This window comes from Chaetomium tenue (genome assembly GCF_020726465.1).
Source record: "Chaetomium tenue strain MPI-SDFR-AT-0079 chromosome Unknown F5144scaffold_4, whole genome shotgun sequence".
NCBI lineage: Eukaryota > Fungi > Ascomycota > Sordariomycetes > Sordariales > Chaetomiaceae > Chaetomium > Chaetomium tenue.
The window spans coordinates 2,295,835-2,310,457 of NW_027117332.1; the positions used below are offsets into that span (position 1 = coordinate 2,295,835).

General features: G+C 56.7%; 8 protein-coding genes across 8 annotated transcripts; 6 read left to right on the forward strand and 2 right to left on the reverse strand.

Moving 5' to 3' along the window:
* The first annotated feature begins 609 nt into the window (after positions 1–609).
* F5144DRAFT_238223 (uncharacterized protein) lies at positions 610–3,102 on the forward strand. Its single transcript, XM_066783325.1, has 3 exons — positions 610–1,188; positions 1,239–1,777; positions 1,833–3,102. Exons 1-3 carry the CDS (start codon positions 887–889, stop codon positions 2,648–2,650), a joined length of 1,659 nt encoding a protein of 552 aa, XP_066643137.1. The 5' UTR covers positions 610–886; the 3' UTR covers positions 2,651–3,102.
* On the forward strand, positions 2,984–4,651 carry F5144DRAFT_572781 (Golgi apparatus membrane protein TVP15). Its single transcript, XM_066788920.1, has 6 exons — positions 2,984–3,306; positions 3,596–3,667; positions 3,736–3,779; positions 3,851–3,865; positions 3,927–3,995; positions 4,054–4,651. The coding sequence occupies exons 1-6, from the start codon at positions 3,287–3,289 to the stop codon at positions 4,224–4,226; spliced, it is 393 nt and encodes a 130-aa protein (XP_066643138.1). The 5' UTR covers positions 2,984–3,286; the 3' UTR covers positions 4,227–4,651.
* On the forward strand, positions 4,506–5,745 carry F5144DRAFT_238232 (p21-C-terminal region-binding protein-domain-containing protein). Its single transcript, XM_066783326.1, has 2 exons — positions 4,506–4,885; positions 4,946–5,745. Exons 1-2 carry the CDS (start codon positions 4,784–4,786, stop codon positions 5,717–5,719), a joined length of 876 nt encoding a protein of 291 aa, XP_066643139.1. The 5' UTR covers positions 4,506–4,783; the 3' UTR covers positions 5,720–5,745.
* F5144DRAFT_238235 (chorismate mutase-like protein) lies at positions 5,745–6,831 on the reverse strand. Its single transcript, XM_066783327.1, has 2 exons — positions 6,594–6,831; positions 5,745–6,500 (listed from the first exon to the last, which is right to left on the reverse strand). Exons 1-2 carry the CDS (start codon positions 6,662–6,664, stop codon positions 5,771–5,773), a joined length of 801 nt encoding a protein of 266 aa, XP_066643140.1. The 5' UTR covers positions 6,665–6,831; the 3' UTR covers positions 5,745–5,770.
* A 161-nt stretch (positions 6,832–6,992) lies between these two features.
* Positions 6,993–9,657, forward strand: F5144DRAFT_572791 (mitochondrial division protein 1). The gene is made up of 4 exons (XM_066788921.1): positions 6,993–7,354; positions 7,483–8,089; positions 8,149–9,170; positions 9,236–9,657. Exons 1-4 carry the CDS (start codon positions 7,283–7,285, stop codon positions 9,509–9,511), a joined length of 1,977 nt encoding a protein of 658 aa, XP_066643141.1. The 5' UTR covers positions 6,993–7,282; the 3' UTR covers positions 9,512–9,657.
* A 410-nt stretch (positions 9,658–10,067) lies between these two features.
* Positions 10,068–11,795, forward strand: F5144DRAFT_533154 (uncharacterized protein). The gene is made up of 2 exons (XM_066786983.1): positions 10,068–10,476; positions 10,560–11,795. Exons 1-2 carry the CDS (start codon positions 10,248–10,250, stop codon positions 11,492–11,494), a joined length of 1,164 nt encoding a protein of 387 aa, XP_066643142.1. The 5' UTR covers positions 10,068–10,247; the 3' UTR covers positions 11,495–11,795.
* On the reverse strand, positions 11,642–13,148 carry F5144DRAFT_238378 (WD40-repeat-containing domain protein). The gene is made up of 4 exons (XM_066783328.1): positions 13,033–13,148; positions 12,728–12,974; positions 12,583–12,665; positions 11,642–12,511 (listed from the first exon to the last, which is right to left on the reverse strand). Exons 1-4 carry the CDS (start codon positions 13,040–13,042, stop codon positions 11,790–11,792), a joined length of 1,062 nt encoding a protein of 353 aa, XP_066643143.1. The 5' UTR covers positions 13,043–13,148; the 3' UTR covers positions 11,642–11,789.
* Positions 13,115–14,619, forward strand: F5144DRAFT_238381 (uncharacterized protein). Its single transcript, XM_066783329.1, has 4 exons — positions 13,115–13,155; positions 13,210–13,486; positions 13,544–13,869; positions 13,937–14,619. Exons 2-4 carry the CDS (start codon positions 13,423–13,425, stop codon positions 14,600–14,602), a joined length of 1,056 nt encoding a protein of 351 aa, XP_066643144.1. The 5' UTR covers positions 13,115–13,155; positions 13,210–13,422; the 3' UTR covers positions 14,603–14,619.
* The last annotated feature ends 4 nt before the right edge of the window (positions 14,620–14,623 follow it).

Consider the following 14,623-nt stretch of genomic DNA (forward strand, 5'->3'; position numbering starts at 1 on the left):
GTCTCAGCTCGGGCCGTCCGAAGGGAAGTTTTCTGGAAGGAGCTGACTTTGGCCGACGTAATTTGCAGCCCTGATGCCTGTCGACCCCCTGTCGTTCCCTTGTCTGCTGACATTGCACAACCTCTGATTTGCCAGAGATTGGAAGAGCGGGTCATCTTCGCTTGCACCCTGCCGGGCTCCTGTCGTTGAGAACAGGGCATCGAGCTGCTCCTCCCTCAAAATCGCCGCTCAACAGCGAGTTCTTCGAGAGGCCAGTCATCTCCAATTCCAGATCTTGACACCCTCTCGCTGCTGGCCCATTCCACTCGGCTTCGAAATTCAACTGTACCATCCCAAATCGCCATTTCAGCCCGCCTCCCTTCTCGAATACCACTTTGATTATCTGGACTTTTCCGCCGAGAAGGCACTTTCGAACTCAAGGGGTCCGCCTTCGTTTGGCGTAGATCTGATAACCAGTACTGTGGGTCGGGGACCGCGGAAGATGATTATGCAGTTCGCCTTCCCTCCTTGTTTAAACCCCTGAGAACGACAGCAACACTAGCCCCAGGCTACTTGCTTCTTCAGCCTCGCATTCTTGAACTACAGCGGTACTCTTCTTCCATTCCCTTTGACCACGAACTCGCCCTCCAATCGAGCTCTGTGGCGTACCTCAACCACACTTGGACGGTGGCTCTCCCTCTTTGATACCCGCATCGCCCAAAGCGACCCCAACTGCCCAATAGTCTACGAGGCGGCAACATTAGCGACATCGGACTTGATCCGTCCACCGCGGCCATTCGCCTTGTCCCCATCTGCTGAGGTGTTTGTTGTTCGGGCGGCCTACACTTCTCCTGTCTTCCCAGCGAACCGCCGTCGAAGTTTAGCTGTTGCTCTGAAGTCCCCGAAGATGACGCTGTCCGAAAATTCCAAGCTTTCGGCACCGCATCCTCTGGCGGAAACCGCACCCGCTCCTCGCCGGACCGCTCTCCCTACAAGGCCTACGTCTTCGAGAGATCTTGGGGACTCGACACAACGTCCACGGCCCGAGGTCGCTCCTCGCGAGGGGCAAGTTTCCTCTGGGCGCAACGCGAGGACGTCACCAACACCAACACACATCTCTGCCGTTTCACCGGCTCCTCTGAGTCCCACACATCACACGGCGGCAAGCCCATCAGATCCCAATCAAGGGTACACGGGTCAAGTTTGCAGGTACGCCAACTAATGTTCATGATCTTTTATATTCTTCTAACGCAGTATAGTAATTGTGGCACGACGAGAACGCCTCTCTGGAGGAGATCGCCACAGGGCGAAACGATTTGCAATGCGTGCGGACTGTACTTGAAGGCTAGAAATGCTTCCCGCCCAATCAACTTGAAGCGCCCCCCCGCCGGCCCTGGAAGCGGCGCTCGACACTCACCCATCAAGCTCTCCCCCAAAACTCAAGTCCCGCTGCTACCGAATGCACCAGCAGCTAAGTATGTCTCCGCCGATCAGACGCCGTCGGGATCATGCCCGGGCGGAGGGAGATGTAATGGCACGGGCGGTGCCGAGGGATGCAGTGGCTGTCCGGCGTTCAACAACCGAGTCTCGAAAAGTGCGAGCTTGAATGTCCTAAAGTGCCAGGGAGCATCCAAACAGCCCCCGAGCAGTCAGGACGACCCGACACCGATCGATATTGCTGCTTTGCAACTCCAAAACCAAAACACTACGGTCGTTATCGCATGTCAGAATTGTGGCACGACAATCACTCCTCTCTGGCGGAGGGATGAAGCTGGTCATACCATTTGCAATGCTTGCGGTAGGGACTCATTTTTCCCCGCCACGCCCGGGGCGCTGTGCTGACTAAATTGCAGGACTCTACTACAAGCTCCATGGCGTACATAGGCCTGTGACAATGAAGAAGGCCATCATCAAACGAAGGAAACGAGTCATACCCGCATCGGGTGGCCAGGATTCAGAAAGTACGCCTAGCGAACGTGCAGACTCGCCGCCCTCGGAAGCGGAAACATCAAAGGAAAGAGGATCAGTGAATCCAGATGGGTCTGTAAACTTGGGGCTTCGCCGGCGTCAGGAACCGTCCTTGACCCTGGTCCCAGAGACAATCCTCATGCAGAATCGGCAGACGTCTCCGCTACCCCTGAGCAATCTGGGACAATATCACTCGTCCCACCAGAACCAACATCATCACACCCCCGAATCGCTTACTAACGAGAACCGGCTCGCCCCCTTAACCTCTATCCCAATGCCGGACGACCGCCAGTCATCATTGTCGCCGGCGTCCTTTCTCTCGCCACCACGGAAACGATCGTTCTCTGCCACCGACATGGAACCCCATTATCAGAACGAAGCAGATCAACCAAAACGCCTCTCATCTATCAAATCGATTCTCAACCCGACCGCCACAAGCCCGGCACCGGACGACGCCCCCGGGCGACAAATTCAGTATTTTGGGGGACCTGGCAGTACGGCAGCGTCCTCGCCGAGTCCGGGGCCGTACCCTACCAGTGGCTATACATCAGCCCCCCATCAGCTTCCGAGCCCGCGAGGTGTTCATGCGCGCGAAGGAGAGAGATCCAAGACGGAGAAGCGTGCGATGCTAGAGCGGGAAAGAGAGATGATGAGGGAACTGCTAGCGGCCAAAGAAAGGGAGCTTGCTGAGCTGGGAGAGTAAATACGGGATGAGCACTTCTGGATTAGGGGAAAGGTACATACCAAGGGCATCATACCGTACAATGTCACTCCAAGCTCAAACACTCTTGCTCTCCAAAAGTGAACGGTTCACGGGATTTATTAATGTCTCAAGCATCCATGCTGAGGCAGTTTGTTTTAAAGTTATATGAGGGGGGTTGCAATCACAACCTCAGAGACGACATGATTTATGTAACCTCATCCCATTTGATCCTACCTGGAGGTACTACCAAAGAATTTAGGAACCGCTTCGAGCGGGCGTCTTTGCCAAGTCCCTCCTGGTGGAAGCCACGCGTAGCGTAGTGGCGGAGCCAAGCCCCCAAGTGCGTCGCATCAAGCCGCCAAGGCCCACTGTTTCGCAAGCTCCCCAGCCAGCTTGTTTCCAGCTTCCAGGTGTCGACAAGCTCGACCACCAACCTCCTTCCCCTTTCAAGCGAAAACTACATCGCCAATAACCTCGACACCCCAAAACGCAACTCAACCCCAGGGCACACCTCGCATGCGAACGCACAACACAGATCAGCACCGAACGAGACCTCGCCGCCGCCGTCGCAAACGCAACTAAAACCACCGCTGAACTATCTCGAGCTTTGCCGCGCCGAAAGACAGATCGCCCACGATGGACTTCTCCGACTCATTGTACGTTTTCCCAAGAGCCATCCGGCCACTCCTCCAACAACAACACCTACCGACGCGCCTGCGTAAGGGGGGCCGCCTTGAATGCCCCACCTGCGTCCGCGCCCCGCTGCTTCGTCCGGTTTCTGGCGCAGGGGCCAGTCCGTCCGTCCCTGTTTAGGGTTGTGATGTGATGCGAGGTCGCGGTGCGCGCGCGGGTGCAGGGCGCAGGGCGCGTTGGTTGAGGGGTCGGAGGGGTTATGACTTCTTTTTTGAGGGGTTGATGGCTAACGTTTTGCGATGCCGGTTGTAGTCGCATTGTTAACCTCGTCGTCGCGGTGGCGATGATCCTTGGAGGCATCGCGCAGTTCTTTCCCATCGGGTTGTACGTTCGCCTTTCCTGGGGGTAGGGATTGATGGGAGTGGCGGGTACTGACGGACGGGGGGTTATAGTCAGTCATCGATTGTTGGTGTTTATGTGATCGTGTTTGGGTTGGGTAAGTCTTTTGCCAGTTGCTGTGGACAGGGGGGGATGATAAAGGAATGCGATGCTAATACATCATGATAGCAACCGGTCTGCTCGGTACGATACCTCGAAGTACACCCACATGTCGACGGACTTGGCGACTAACGTTTCGGTGTAGAGTTCCAGATTCCCCCCCAGGTCGGCCGCTACGCCTCGTTCCTGTTCTCTTTCATCGGCCGTGGTATCTGTATGTTTCCCATGCCCCGCCGCCCGCCGAGAGCTCGGATTGACCGTGTTGTGTTTAGTTTACATCTTTGTCGGTTCCATCCTGTTCCGCGATCACTGGACCCGAATCGCTCCCGGCTCCGTCGTCGCCCTGGTCGGCATCGCTTATGTCGCCCTCGAGTTCATCCCCTCCATTGAGCCGCCCGCAAACATGCGTGAGGCCGATGCCGGCTGGGGTTCTGAGCAGGTTTAAGAGCTGCGGCCTACAGGGTAGCCTTCTCTAACCGGGCATGTGTAAGCTCTTGGCGAGCCTCCGCGTGCCTGGAATCTGAACGGAGACACTTCATGGGAGGAGGGCGTCGTGTGATCCAAAAATAGCCAAGCGAGCTATACTTGCAGTGGAGCCTAGGGAAACTTGGGAGAATGTTGGAGAATGTGAGATATTTGGCGAAGGACTACTTCGGAGCGTGTTAGGCGGAGAGCAAGGGTCAATTCAACGGGTTGATCTAAGTTGTATGATATTGGTTCATGAGGGTGTCGGCGGCTCAGGGCCTATTTCCCGCTCTTCGGTACGGAAGATGTTGAAACAGGGTTAGGGTCAGGATAAGTCCCTCCAGCTTTCTTATCACAACCACGACGAGGGGCAGCCCATAAAATTTCGAGACTGGTCGTCAAGGTCCCCACAATCACCGGCCTCGGCGAAGCACAGCTCGCAATCCCGCGCATTTGGACGAAATTGAAGACCACCCTCGAACATCTGAAGCAGGTCATATACATCCCGAGTACCCCGGTCCTTCAACAAACCACACAATGGGAAAGAAGCGCTCAAGAGATGCAGACGGGCAGGGGGACGTCGACATGGCCGACCCCGCCGTCACTAAGCGGGATGATGATGATAGCTCCGACGATGAGGTGAGAGGCAATTCGCGTGAGCCGTTACTTTTCTGGCTGACGCTATCTACGGCATCGTAGGATATGGACATTGTCAACGTAGACTTTGAGCTCTTCAACTACGACTCGCAAATCGACTTCCACGGCGTCAAGACCCTTCTACGGCAGCTCTTCGACACGGACGCCCAACTCTTCAACCTCTCCGCGATCAGCGACCTCATAATCGAGCAAAATACGATCGGCTCGACCTGCAAAGTCGACGACAAGGCCAACGACGCTTACGCCTTCCTCACCGTGCTCAATCTGCAGGAGCACCGCGCAAAACAACCCGTCGCACAGCTCATCGAGTACCTGACGGAGCGCGCCAAGAGCAACGATAGCCTGGCGGGCGTCCTGCCAGAACTGCTGGCCTCGGGCAAGCACGTGGGGTTGGTATTGGCGGAGCGGCTGCTCAACATGCCGGCCGAGGTGATCCCGCCCATGTGGACGTGCATGATCGACGAGATCGAGGCGGCCGTCGAGGATAAGGAGCCCTACGAGTTCTCGCACTACCTGGTCGTGTCGCGCACCTACCGCGAGGTGGCGTCTAGCCTGGACCAGAGCGAGCGCAAGCAGAAGAAGGCGCGCGAGGAGGCCGAGCTGCAGTTCTTCCACCCGGAGGACGACGAGATGCGCAAGCACGCGGTCGCCTCTGGGGCGTACGACTTTACCAAGGAGGGTGAGGCCGTCGCGGACAGCAAGAGGGCATTCCAGGAAATGGGCATCAAGCCGTGCGGTTTCATGATGCTGATCGAGGCGAGCAAGTTCCAGGGCGCCGTACAGGCGATCGCCGAATATATTGGCACAGCGACATAGGAGACATGCTAGCGGCAAAAACGGGCAAACAAAAACAAATCAAGGCTTTTTTTATTCCACGGGCTCCAACCGCTGCATCAAGTACTCGACCTCAACCTCCTTTGTCAGAGGGATGACAAAGTCCTCATACATAGACACGACAGCGTCCACGTTGATCTTGCTCTGATCCCACCCGTCGGGCCCCAGCGAAGGGTCGGTACCGTACGTTTGCGCCTTGAGCTTTAGCCTCTCCAGCACCTTCTTCTCGACCGCCTTGTTCGTGATGGCGTCTCCAATGGCCTCCCTGTCTCCAGCACGGATAAGGCGGGTAAACTTGTCCGCCTCGGACTGGAACTTAGACTCGGCTACGAATTTGCCAAAGTGAATGCGCCTCGATAGGGCCTGCAAGCAGGCGATGTCACACGTCGCCGACGACCCGTAGTTTTCTTGCGAGACACCCCTGTCCCCACGCCCAAAGTCCGGACACACCTTGGGCAGGAATTTCTCAATGTAGAACTTTTTGATTTTGTCGTTGACGTTCACGTCGTTGGGGTACAGGATGCGGGGGTAGTCGAGCGAGTCTAGGATGGGCTTCTGTAGGGCGTCCGGGAAGAAGGGGAACTCGTCTGGGGACTCGTAGCGGCGGATCAACGACTGCAGCCTCTCCTGCTCCGATAGGTACCAGTCCATGAAGCTTAGGCTGCTGTTGGGTATCTGTACGGCGCCGGGGGTGTAGATGTTGGGGTTAAGCGGGAACTGCACGCGCTCGATCAGGTGGAAGGTGATGGTGTCCTCCAACCGGCTGACGACATGTGTGAGCATCCGGGCAAGCCTCACCATCGAAGGAGCGGGGCGAAAAGAGGGAAGTGGTGGGGGATGTCTCGACCGAACTTACATCAACTGGAAGCGAATGCGTGACAAGTCAAGAGCCTTGGAAGACTCGGAGAGGTCGATTAACGAATCCATGGTGGCGCTGGGTTATTAGGAAATACTATTCAGGGTTGTTTTCAAAGTTGGGAGAAAAGGAAAAGTCGGTGTTGACTCTGCGGTAACGACTGTCACTTTTGAACGCCTTTTAGGCCCAGGTTCCGAATCGGAGCAGCCCACTTAGAAACACTGATCTGTGTGACGCACCGAACATTTTTTGGGGCCTTGGCATGCCATCTCATCTGGCAGCCACGCAGGCTCGCAGGCAATGTGACACCCCTGTTGCCCTGAGGTCCACCTTGGCACGCAAAGCTGGAACACCTGCCCCGGTCCGGGGGTGTCCGGTTAGCCCGCCCACCCACCCACCAAGCAACCTCCTCGCCGCATGGATTGCCGGTCTAACAATTTTGTGCCGCATCCATGAATGACACCCACCGTTGTCCTCGAGGGGCATTTTGCTCCAATCAATCTTTGCATTTCCTTAGCTACTGACAACGACACGAGACCTCCGAAACATCAATTTGCCTCGGGCTTCTTCTGATATTTATCAAGATTGCCGCTCTGTAATTCCTCCTCGGTTCCGGGCTGCGAAAGCGCGCTCTAGCCGGATTGAATTTGGGCGGGCCGAAGGGGGGCAAAGTTTTACGGCGTCGACGGATGGACGACCCGGGGCACGACAATGAATTTCCTGACCTGTCGTCATTTGACGACGAGTCCTCGGTGATATCTGTGAGCAAGATACCCTCCGTCCCGGCGCCGTTGCGGTTGGGAGGCAGTTGGGACGCAACGGAAGGTTGTTGTGGAAGGGAAAACAACATGCCACGTATGCGATGGGTACTGACACATCGCCACGGCAGACGCGAGGGCTCGAAGCATTCGGTCGCAAAGTCACCACCACGGCCGCTCATCTCATAGCCCCGCGAGCCGATCCTGCTTCGAACCCAACATACCAAACCGCCATGACCGAGGTACACCGGCAGCTGCGCAGGCCGGGACTGCAGCGGAGCATGTTCTCCATGGCACGCACGACGCCGACGGACATGGTCCGGTCGCGCCTCTCGACCAAGGAGATTCAGTCCCGGGCGCTGGCGTACGTGCCAGATGAACTGCTCCAGAACATCCCCGACGGTGATAGCTCGTATTCCCTGTTTCAGGGGTTCCAGGCCAGCTTTCCCGACTTCACCGAGGAAGGTAAAAAACACAGGCGGCGGGTTTCGCGAGGAAGAAAGTTGCTCGACGAAGGCCCAACCATGCCCGATGGGACTCCTGAGTCGGTACAGAGGCTCAAGAAGGAGAAGGCGTCCATGATGCACCAATTCGAGATGCTTGGCATCCGCAAGAACATGGCGAGCAGCGAGATCCGCGAGATCGATGCCAAGATGGAGAACTTGGCCGGTATGCGTCGGATTATTCTAGAGAGGCTAGCAACTTTGGAACAGGACGAGGCGATACTGGAGCATGACAGTCAGTGCCTCTTGTTTTTTCAGCGTCTCCGCACCCCCTGTGATACTAACTGTTGGCAGTTGTCGAAGTCGAGGGTAGGTTAGAAGAGGCGCAGGAGTTGGCGAATGAGGCCGGGGAGCTGGCGCTGCATACGCCTAAATCGGAAGACGATGCGGCATCCGAAAAAGGCGACACGCCTGGATTCATGTCTCAGTCCGTCTACGAGAAGCTGCCGTCAGTAGGCGGCACTTCTTCCAAGAAGAAGCCGCGCAGCATCCGGCGGAAAACTATGCCGATCCTTCACGAGCACTTCGAGCCGGGCACCATGATTCGCTCAATGCGTGCACACCACGATAGCATCACAGCCCTTGACTTCGATGCCCCATTCGGCTTGATGGTCTCCGCTGCGATGGACGACGCCGTCCGGGTATGGGATCTCAACGCAGGGCGCTGCATCGGCGTGCTGGAGGGTCACACGGCCTCGGTCCGCACGCTCCAAGTCGAAGACAACTTCCTTGCCACGGGCTCCATGGATGCCACGATCCGACTGTGGGATCTTAGCAAGGCTCACTACGACCCGCAAGGCAGCCAGTTCGGAAAGGATGATGAGGATGACGAGGACGCCATCGCGTTCGAGAACCCCGACGACCATCCTGTCGACCCGCCCGCCGGTAGCATGTCTGATTGCCCGCTGTTTACTCTAGAGGCGCACTTGGACGAAATCACAGCACTGCATTTCCGTAACAATGTTCTCGTTTCTGGGTCGGCTGACAAGACACTGCGGCAGTGGGACCTGGAGAAGGGACGGTGCGTGCAAACGCTAGATGTGATGTGGGCCGCTGCACAAGCCTCGGCGCTCTCGACAAGTGACAGTACCTGGCGACAGACCTCCCGGGCGCCGGATACGGCTGCTGATTTCGTCGGTGCGCTGCAGGTGTTTGAGTCGGCGCTGGCGTGCGGCACGGCAGATGGCATGGTCAGGCTGTGGGATCTGCGGAGTGGACAGGTCTCCCGTAGCCTCGTGGGCCACACGGGGCCGGTGACTTGCCTCCAGTTTGACGACGTGCATTTGGTGACGGGTAGCTTGGACAGGAGCATACGGGTATGCTACGTTCCCCATCCCTTCGCGACCTTCCTAGCGTAATGCCATACTAACCGTAACTACAGATATGGGACCTTCGCACCGGATCAATTCACGACGCCTTTGCGTACGACCACCCCATCACGAGCATGATGTTTGACACCCGCCGCATCGTGTGTGCTGCTGGTGAGGACGTGGTCAAGGTGTACGACAAGGTTGAGGGGCGGCACTGGGATTGCGGTGCGGGCGCGGTCGAGGCCGAGCAGGAAAGGGAGCCCGCCGTGGTAGAGCGCGTGCGGATCCGCGACGGTTACATGGTTGAGGGCCGCCAGGACGGCATCGTCGGGGTCTGGACATGCTGACCAACGCCACGCTCCTATATGTTGTGTATAGTATGTATGTACATACATGGTCGTGTACGGATATGTATCCGGAGGGCTGAGCGGGCGAAAGTGTTTGTTTGAGATCTACCGGATAGAACAAAGAAAAAAATGTCACGAAGTCGCCATCCAAGTCGAGTTCGGTTCAGATTTGATGCCGGATTGTCGTGTGACGCTGCGTCGCATTTTTAATGGTTGTTGTTGGGGCCAATGAGAGGCGAGTTTCGTCCCGAAAGGGCAATCGGTTGGCGGAATCTATCATGGCTCTTTCCAGAACACCATGCCGGTCCTCACTGGGCAGGCACACCTGAGAGGATAATGGAGCAATGGCCACTCGTTTGCATGGGAGCTGCCAGTTTTCTCCAGGCCATTCCCACCCTCAGATGATCCCCCCTACCCCTCACGCAGTCTGAGTGCCCCAGTGGTTACCAGGTTTATGCATGCAAAGAGAGGCCGGAGGGACAGCCCAGGTTAGGTACCTAGGTAGGCAGGCCGGTGCTCTGCTCTTATGAGCGTGTGAGTCACTCCTTCCCATTGCCACCGAACTCAACAGCACACACTTCTTCAACCAACGCACTCGAGAACCTTTCTTTTCAACTTCAATACCTACCTACCTTAACTACCTGTACCCGCGTACCTACCAACTCAGAAACCTTGCTACTTCCGTCTCGGGATATACCCACCAACTCTATCCTTTGTTGGGAACGTTGCACCAAAAATGACGCCCGATAAAAACCAGGACGGGCAGGGTCTGCCGACGCCCGTTACGATCAACACGCCGTCACGAACCGATACGCAGCAGGGGAAGAGTAACCGGAGAGTGTCACTTCTCTCGCTTCCTCCGCTCAAACCGGCACCCATGAAATTTACTCCCTCCAAAGTCGGCTTTGTCTTCGAGAGATTCCACACCCCGGACGTAAGCGTACATGGGGAGATCGATGACCACGGTAGGTTTTTCAACTCGAGTGGTTGTGAGATCAGTGTCAACCTCGTCCTAACTTGATGTCAGCCACTTCGCGCTCTCCTTCAGCCAGGAATTTGCAAGTGTCGCCACACTCTGGATGCCCAGGACCAGTCCACGACGATGGAGACGATCCTTTCGTCCCCTCGAAACGACCTCTGGGGTGCAACATCAAACATGACAGACGCACAGGAAATGGGATGAGAAGCCTCCGGCGCCGTTCCCACCTCATTTTCAACAAGGCGGAGGCCAAAGGCTACAAGCGGCTGGATCTAGATGACGAACCAGACGCTCCCAAGCCAGCACAGAGCCCCCGCTTGAGGTACAGGTTCGGGGATGGCTTCTCGGGCCGAGAAGCAAAACCAAACGGTTCGAATCTCCTAACCCGCAGCGGAAAGCAATCTACAACTAGCCCCTATGTAGGTATCCTCGATCTGACGCAGTCGCTGATTCGAACGCCTGAGCGGAAGAGAAAGGCTCCAGGGGCAAATACTGACGATAGCCCCTTCCTCTTCGCTCCGAAAAAGAAGAGTCGCACTTGGTTGGAGCCAAAAGCCCTTAACCAGCAAGCGAAACCTCACCCAATAACCTTAACCACAATGAAGAGGACCACCTCCGCGCTGGGTGAAACTGATAAGGCAGGGGAGGAGTCTTTGGTCCCAGAGCCGCAGCCTAAAGAGCTCAAGGGGAATGGGCACACCGAGCAGCCCCAAGTTCCAGCTATCGCCACAAAGGATAGTCAGTTCCATTTGCATACGCCAACCCGGGACCTCACAATGGGCCAGGATGATGACAAGATGACTAGGCAAGACACATTCGACGATGGTGATGATGACGAGCTAGACTTGATCCCTAGCCCGAAAACCTGGACCGAGACTCTCATCATGCCGGCAGACGATCCGGAAGATGATGACTGTAAAACGCACGTCTCGGAAACTTCGTCACGGCCTGCTGGTGAGCTGCGGCCGTCGGGGAGAGAATTTCGGAGAGTTAACACACTGTGATTTGGCGAGGCTGACTTGTCGGATGTAATGTTGAATGTTGGCTGGTGAAATCGAGGAGTGATTGTTCAAGATGTGCTGAGATCAGCTAACATACACCGCTGGAGAGGAGCGCGGGGTTGCTAGTAGCGGTAGGTAGTTAATTAATGATCACATGTTTCAAATCGAGCCCGAGCTTATACCACATAAACTGTCACATTCAAGCGAAACAAAATGTGAATTTCCGTCCCAACGCCAGACCCCAAAGCCTCTTTATACTATGCAGTTTGACCAGCTCACAACCCCCACCCCCCTCCATTTACTTAGCCCCCTTCCCCTTAGCCTCAGTCTCGCCCAGCTCCCTGATAAAGATCTTGGTCCTGCCCTCCCCGCTATAGTCCTCCATGCCAGTCTCGAACCCGGGGCACACGGCGATGGCCAGGAAGCGGCCGTCGCCGGAGAAGGAGAGGGCGGCGACGCTCTCGGGAAACTTCTGGTACTGGCGCATGCGGCGCTTAGCCTCGGCGTCCCACAGGGCAACGGTGCCGTCGCCGCCGCCGGACGCGAAGGTGCCGTAGAGCGGGTGGAAGGCCAGAGCGTTGACGGGGTAGACGATGTCGCCGCCGCCCTCGTCCTCGGGCGCCGCCTGCCGGTGGCACTTGAAGGCGTATTTGCGCGCCTGCGACTCGGCGCTGTCCTCGAACCACTCCACCGCCACCCGACCCTCGATGCTCGACGTCGAGTACCCGGCGTCGTTGGGCATGCACGCCACCGCCCGCGTCAGGAACTTGAGCGACGACTCGCGCTGCTGCCAGGGCTGTGGTGGGTTGTTGTTGTTGCTCCCGGAGGAGGCCGCTGATGCGAGTGTGGGCAGGTCGTAGACGTGTACTAGCCGCGCGGTCATGGCGACGACGAGTTTGCTTGGGCTTGCCGCGAGGGCGTGAGGCTTACCCGGGAGCGGGATCGTCAGTGGTTGTTGGGAGGCGTTGGTTGTGGAGTGGACTTGGAGCGTGCTGTCCCAAGAGGCGGAGATGAGGAGGGCTGGATGGATGATGGCCGTTAGCTTGGTGCGATTACCGCAGGGGGTCTGAAGGAGGTCGGGATGTGCTCACAGTGCTGGGCGCTGTAGACGACGCAGCGGACGGGGGCGGAGTGCTTGCCGACGGTTGTTTGCTCTCCACTCGCGAGGTCAATCCTATTATTGGGAATCAATCACTGGCGCTTCGTTGTCGGCATGGTGTGGACAGGACAACCCACCTCTTAACCTGGTGGTCCATGCCCGCGATGAAAGCCTCGTTCTCATCCGCGCCGAAGCACACATCCAGCACGGGCGCACGATGCTCGAATGTCCCAACCAAGTTTGCCTCCTCAGCGCCATTAGAGACCTCGTAAAGGTACACGTTCTTGTCCCATGACGAAGCTAGCAGTCGCCTGGATGGGCCCGGGGCGAAGACGAGAGACGAGATGGCGTCTTTGGGCGGTTGCGCCGCTTCGAATTGCGCTGCTATAGGGGTTCTGTTAGTGTTGAGGAAGGTACTAAAATAGGGAGAGGCTGCGCATACCAGGAGCCATGTTCCAATAAATTTGCTGCGGAAAGAGATTCACTGGACAATTCAAGGTTGATGAAAGGAGCTTCGACCAGCTCGAGTTCTAGCCAATGCACGAAACTGGGGCAACACGGCAAGGTAAACAAGGGTCAATATTCTGCCAGGATGCACCGCTAAATTTCGGCGGCTTAGGCCCCACTTGGAGCTCATGTCGTGGGGTGCCTTCCTGTCAAGTCGGCTGAAGTTGGCGGGGCAAGCGGCGCTGATGCATTTCAAAGGCGTCGAAGGTTCCAGGCCCAGACAGCATCAAAGGTTCATACTTCAACATTCCGTATTCAAATATCCTGCGGTCGCATAGACAATCAATTGACGATACGATAATCAAAACATTAAATAACAGCCAACATGCCGTTTGGACAGCTCGTCATCGGTAGCCCCGGATCGGGCAAGAGCACCTATTGCGATGGCAGTGAGTCTGACCGATGAGTTCCCTTTCGACACGTTAAACTCGCTAACAAAAGAAAAGTGCATCAGTTTATGGGCGCCATAGGGCGGCAATGCTCTGTCGTCAACCTCGACCCCGCGAACGACCACACCAACTACCCCTGCGCGCTCGACATACGCAGCCTAGTCACACTCGAAGAGATCATGGCAGACGACCAGCTCGGACCCAACGGCGGGATATTGTACGCGCTGGAGGAGCTGGAGAACAACATGGAATGGTTAGAGGAGGGGTTGAAAGAACTAGGCGAGGACTATATCTTATTCGACTGCCCCGGCCAGGTCGAATTGTACACTCACCACACGTCCCTACGCAACATCCTTTATCGGCTACAAAAGTTGGGATACAGAGTATGTCCTGACCCTCTATGCTGCCACCCCCATGTGCTCAGCGCCAGTTTTGCTAACCGCCAATCAGCTCGTAGCCGTCCACCTATCCGACTCGTTCTGCCTGACCCAACCGTCCCTATACATCTCCAACCTCCTCCTCTCACTGCGCGCCATGCTGCAGATGGACCTCCCACACATAAACGTGCTCACCAAAATCGACAAGGTGTCGGCGTACGATCCGTTACCATTTAGCCTAGACTACTACACCGAAGTGCAGGATTTGTCGTACCTCATGCCCTCTCTAGAGGCCGAGGCGCCCGCGCTGCGGAGCGAGAAGTTTGGGCGGCTAAACCAGGCGGTGGCCGAACTCGTCGAGCGGTTCGGGTTGGTCAGTTTTGAGGTGCTGGCGGTGGAGAATAAGAAGAGCATGATGCACCTCTTGCGGGTGATTGACCGGGCCGGGGGATACGCCTTTGGTGGCGCGGAGGGGGCCAACGATAGCATTTGGCAGGTGGCGATGCGGAACGAAGCGTCGATGATGGGTGTGCAGAATATCCAGGAGCGGTGGGTGGATGATAAGGACTTTTATGACGAGCTGGAGCGGAAGGAAGAGGAGGAACAGGACAAGCGCCGGCAGGCGCAGGCCGAAGCGGCGGCCGAGTTGTCGGGCGGCGATGCTCTGGGTTCCTTATCGAGTCCGCCGCAGCCGTCGACATCTGATAGCGGTATCCGGGTAGCGCGCAAGAAAAAGTAAACGTAATCCCACCAACCTGTC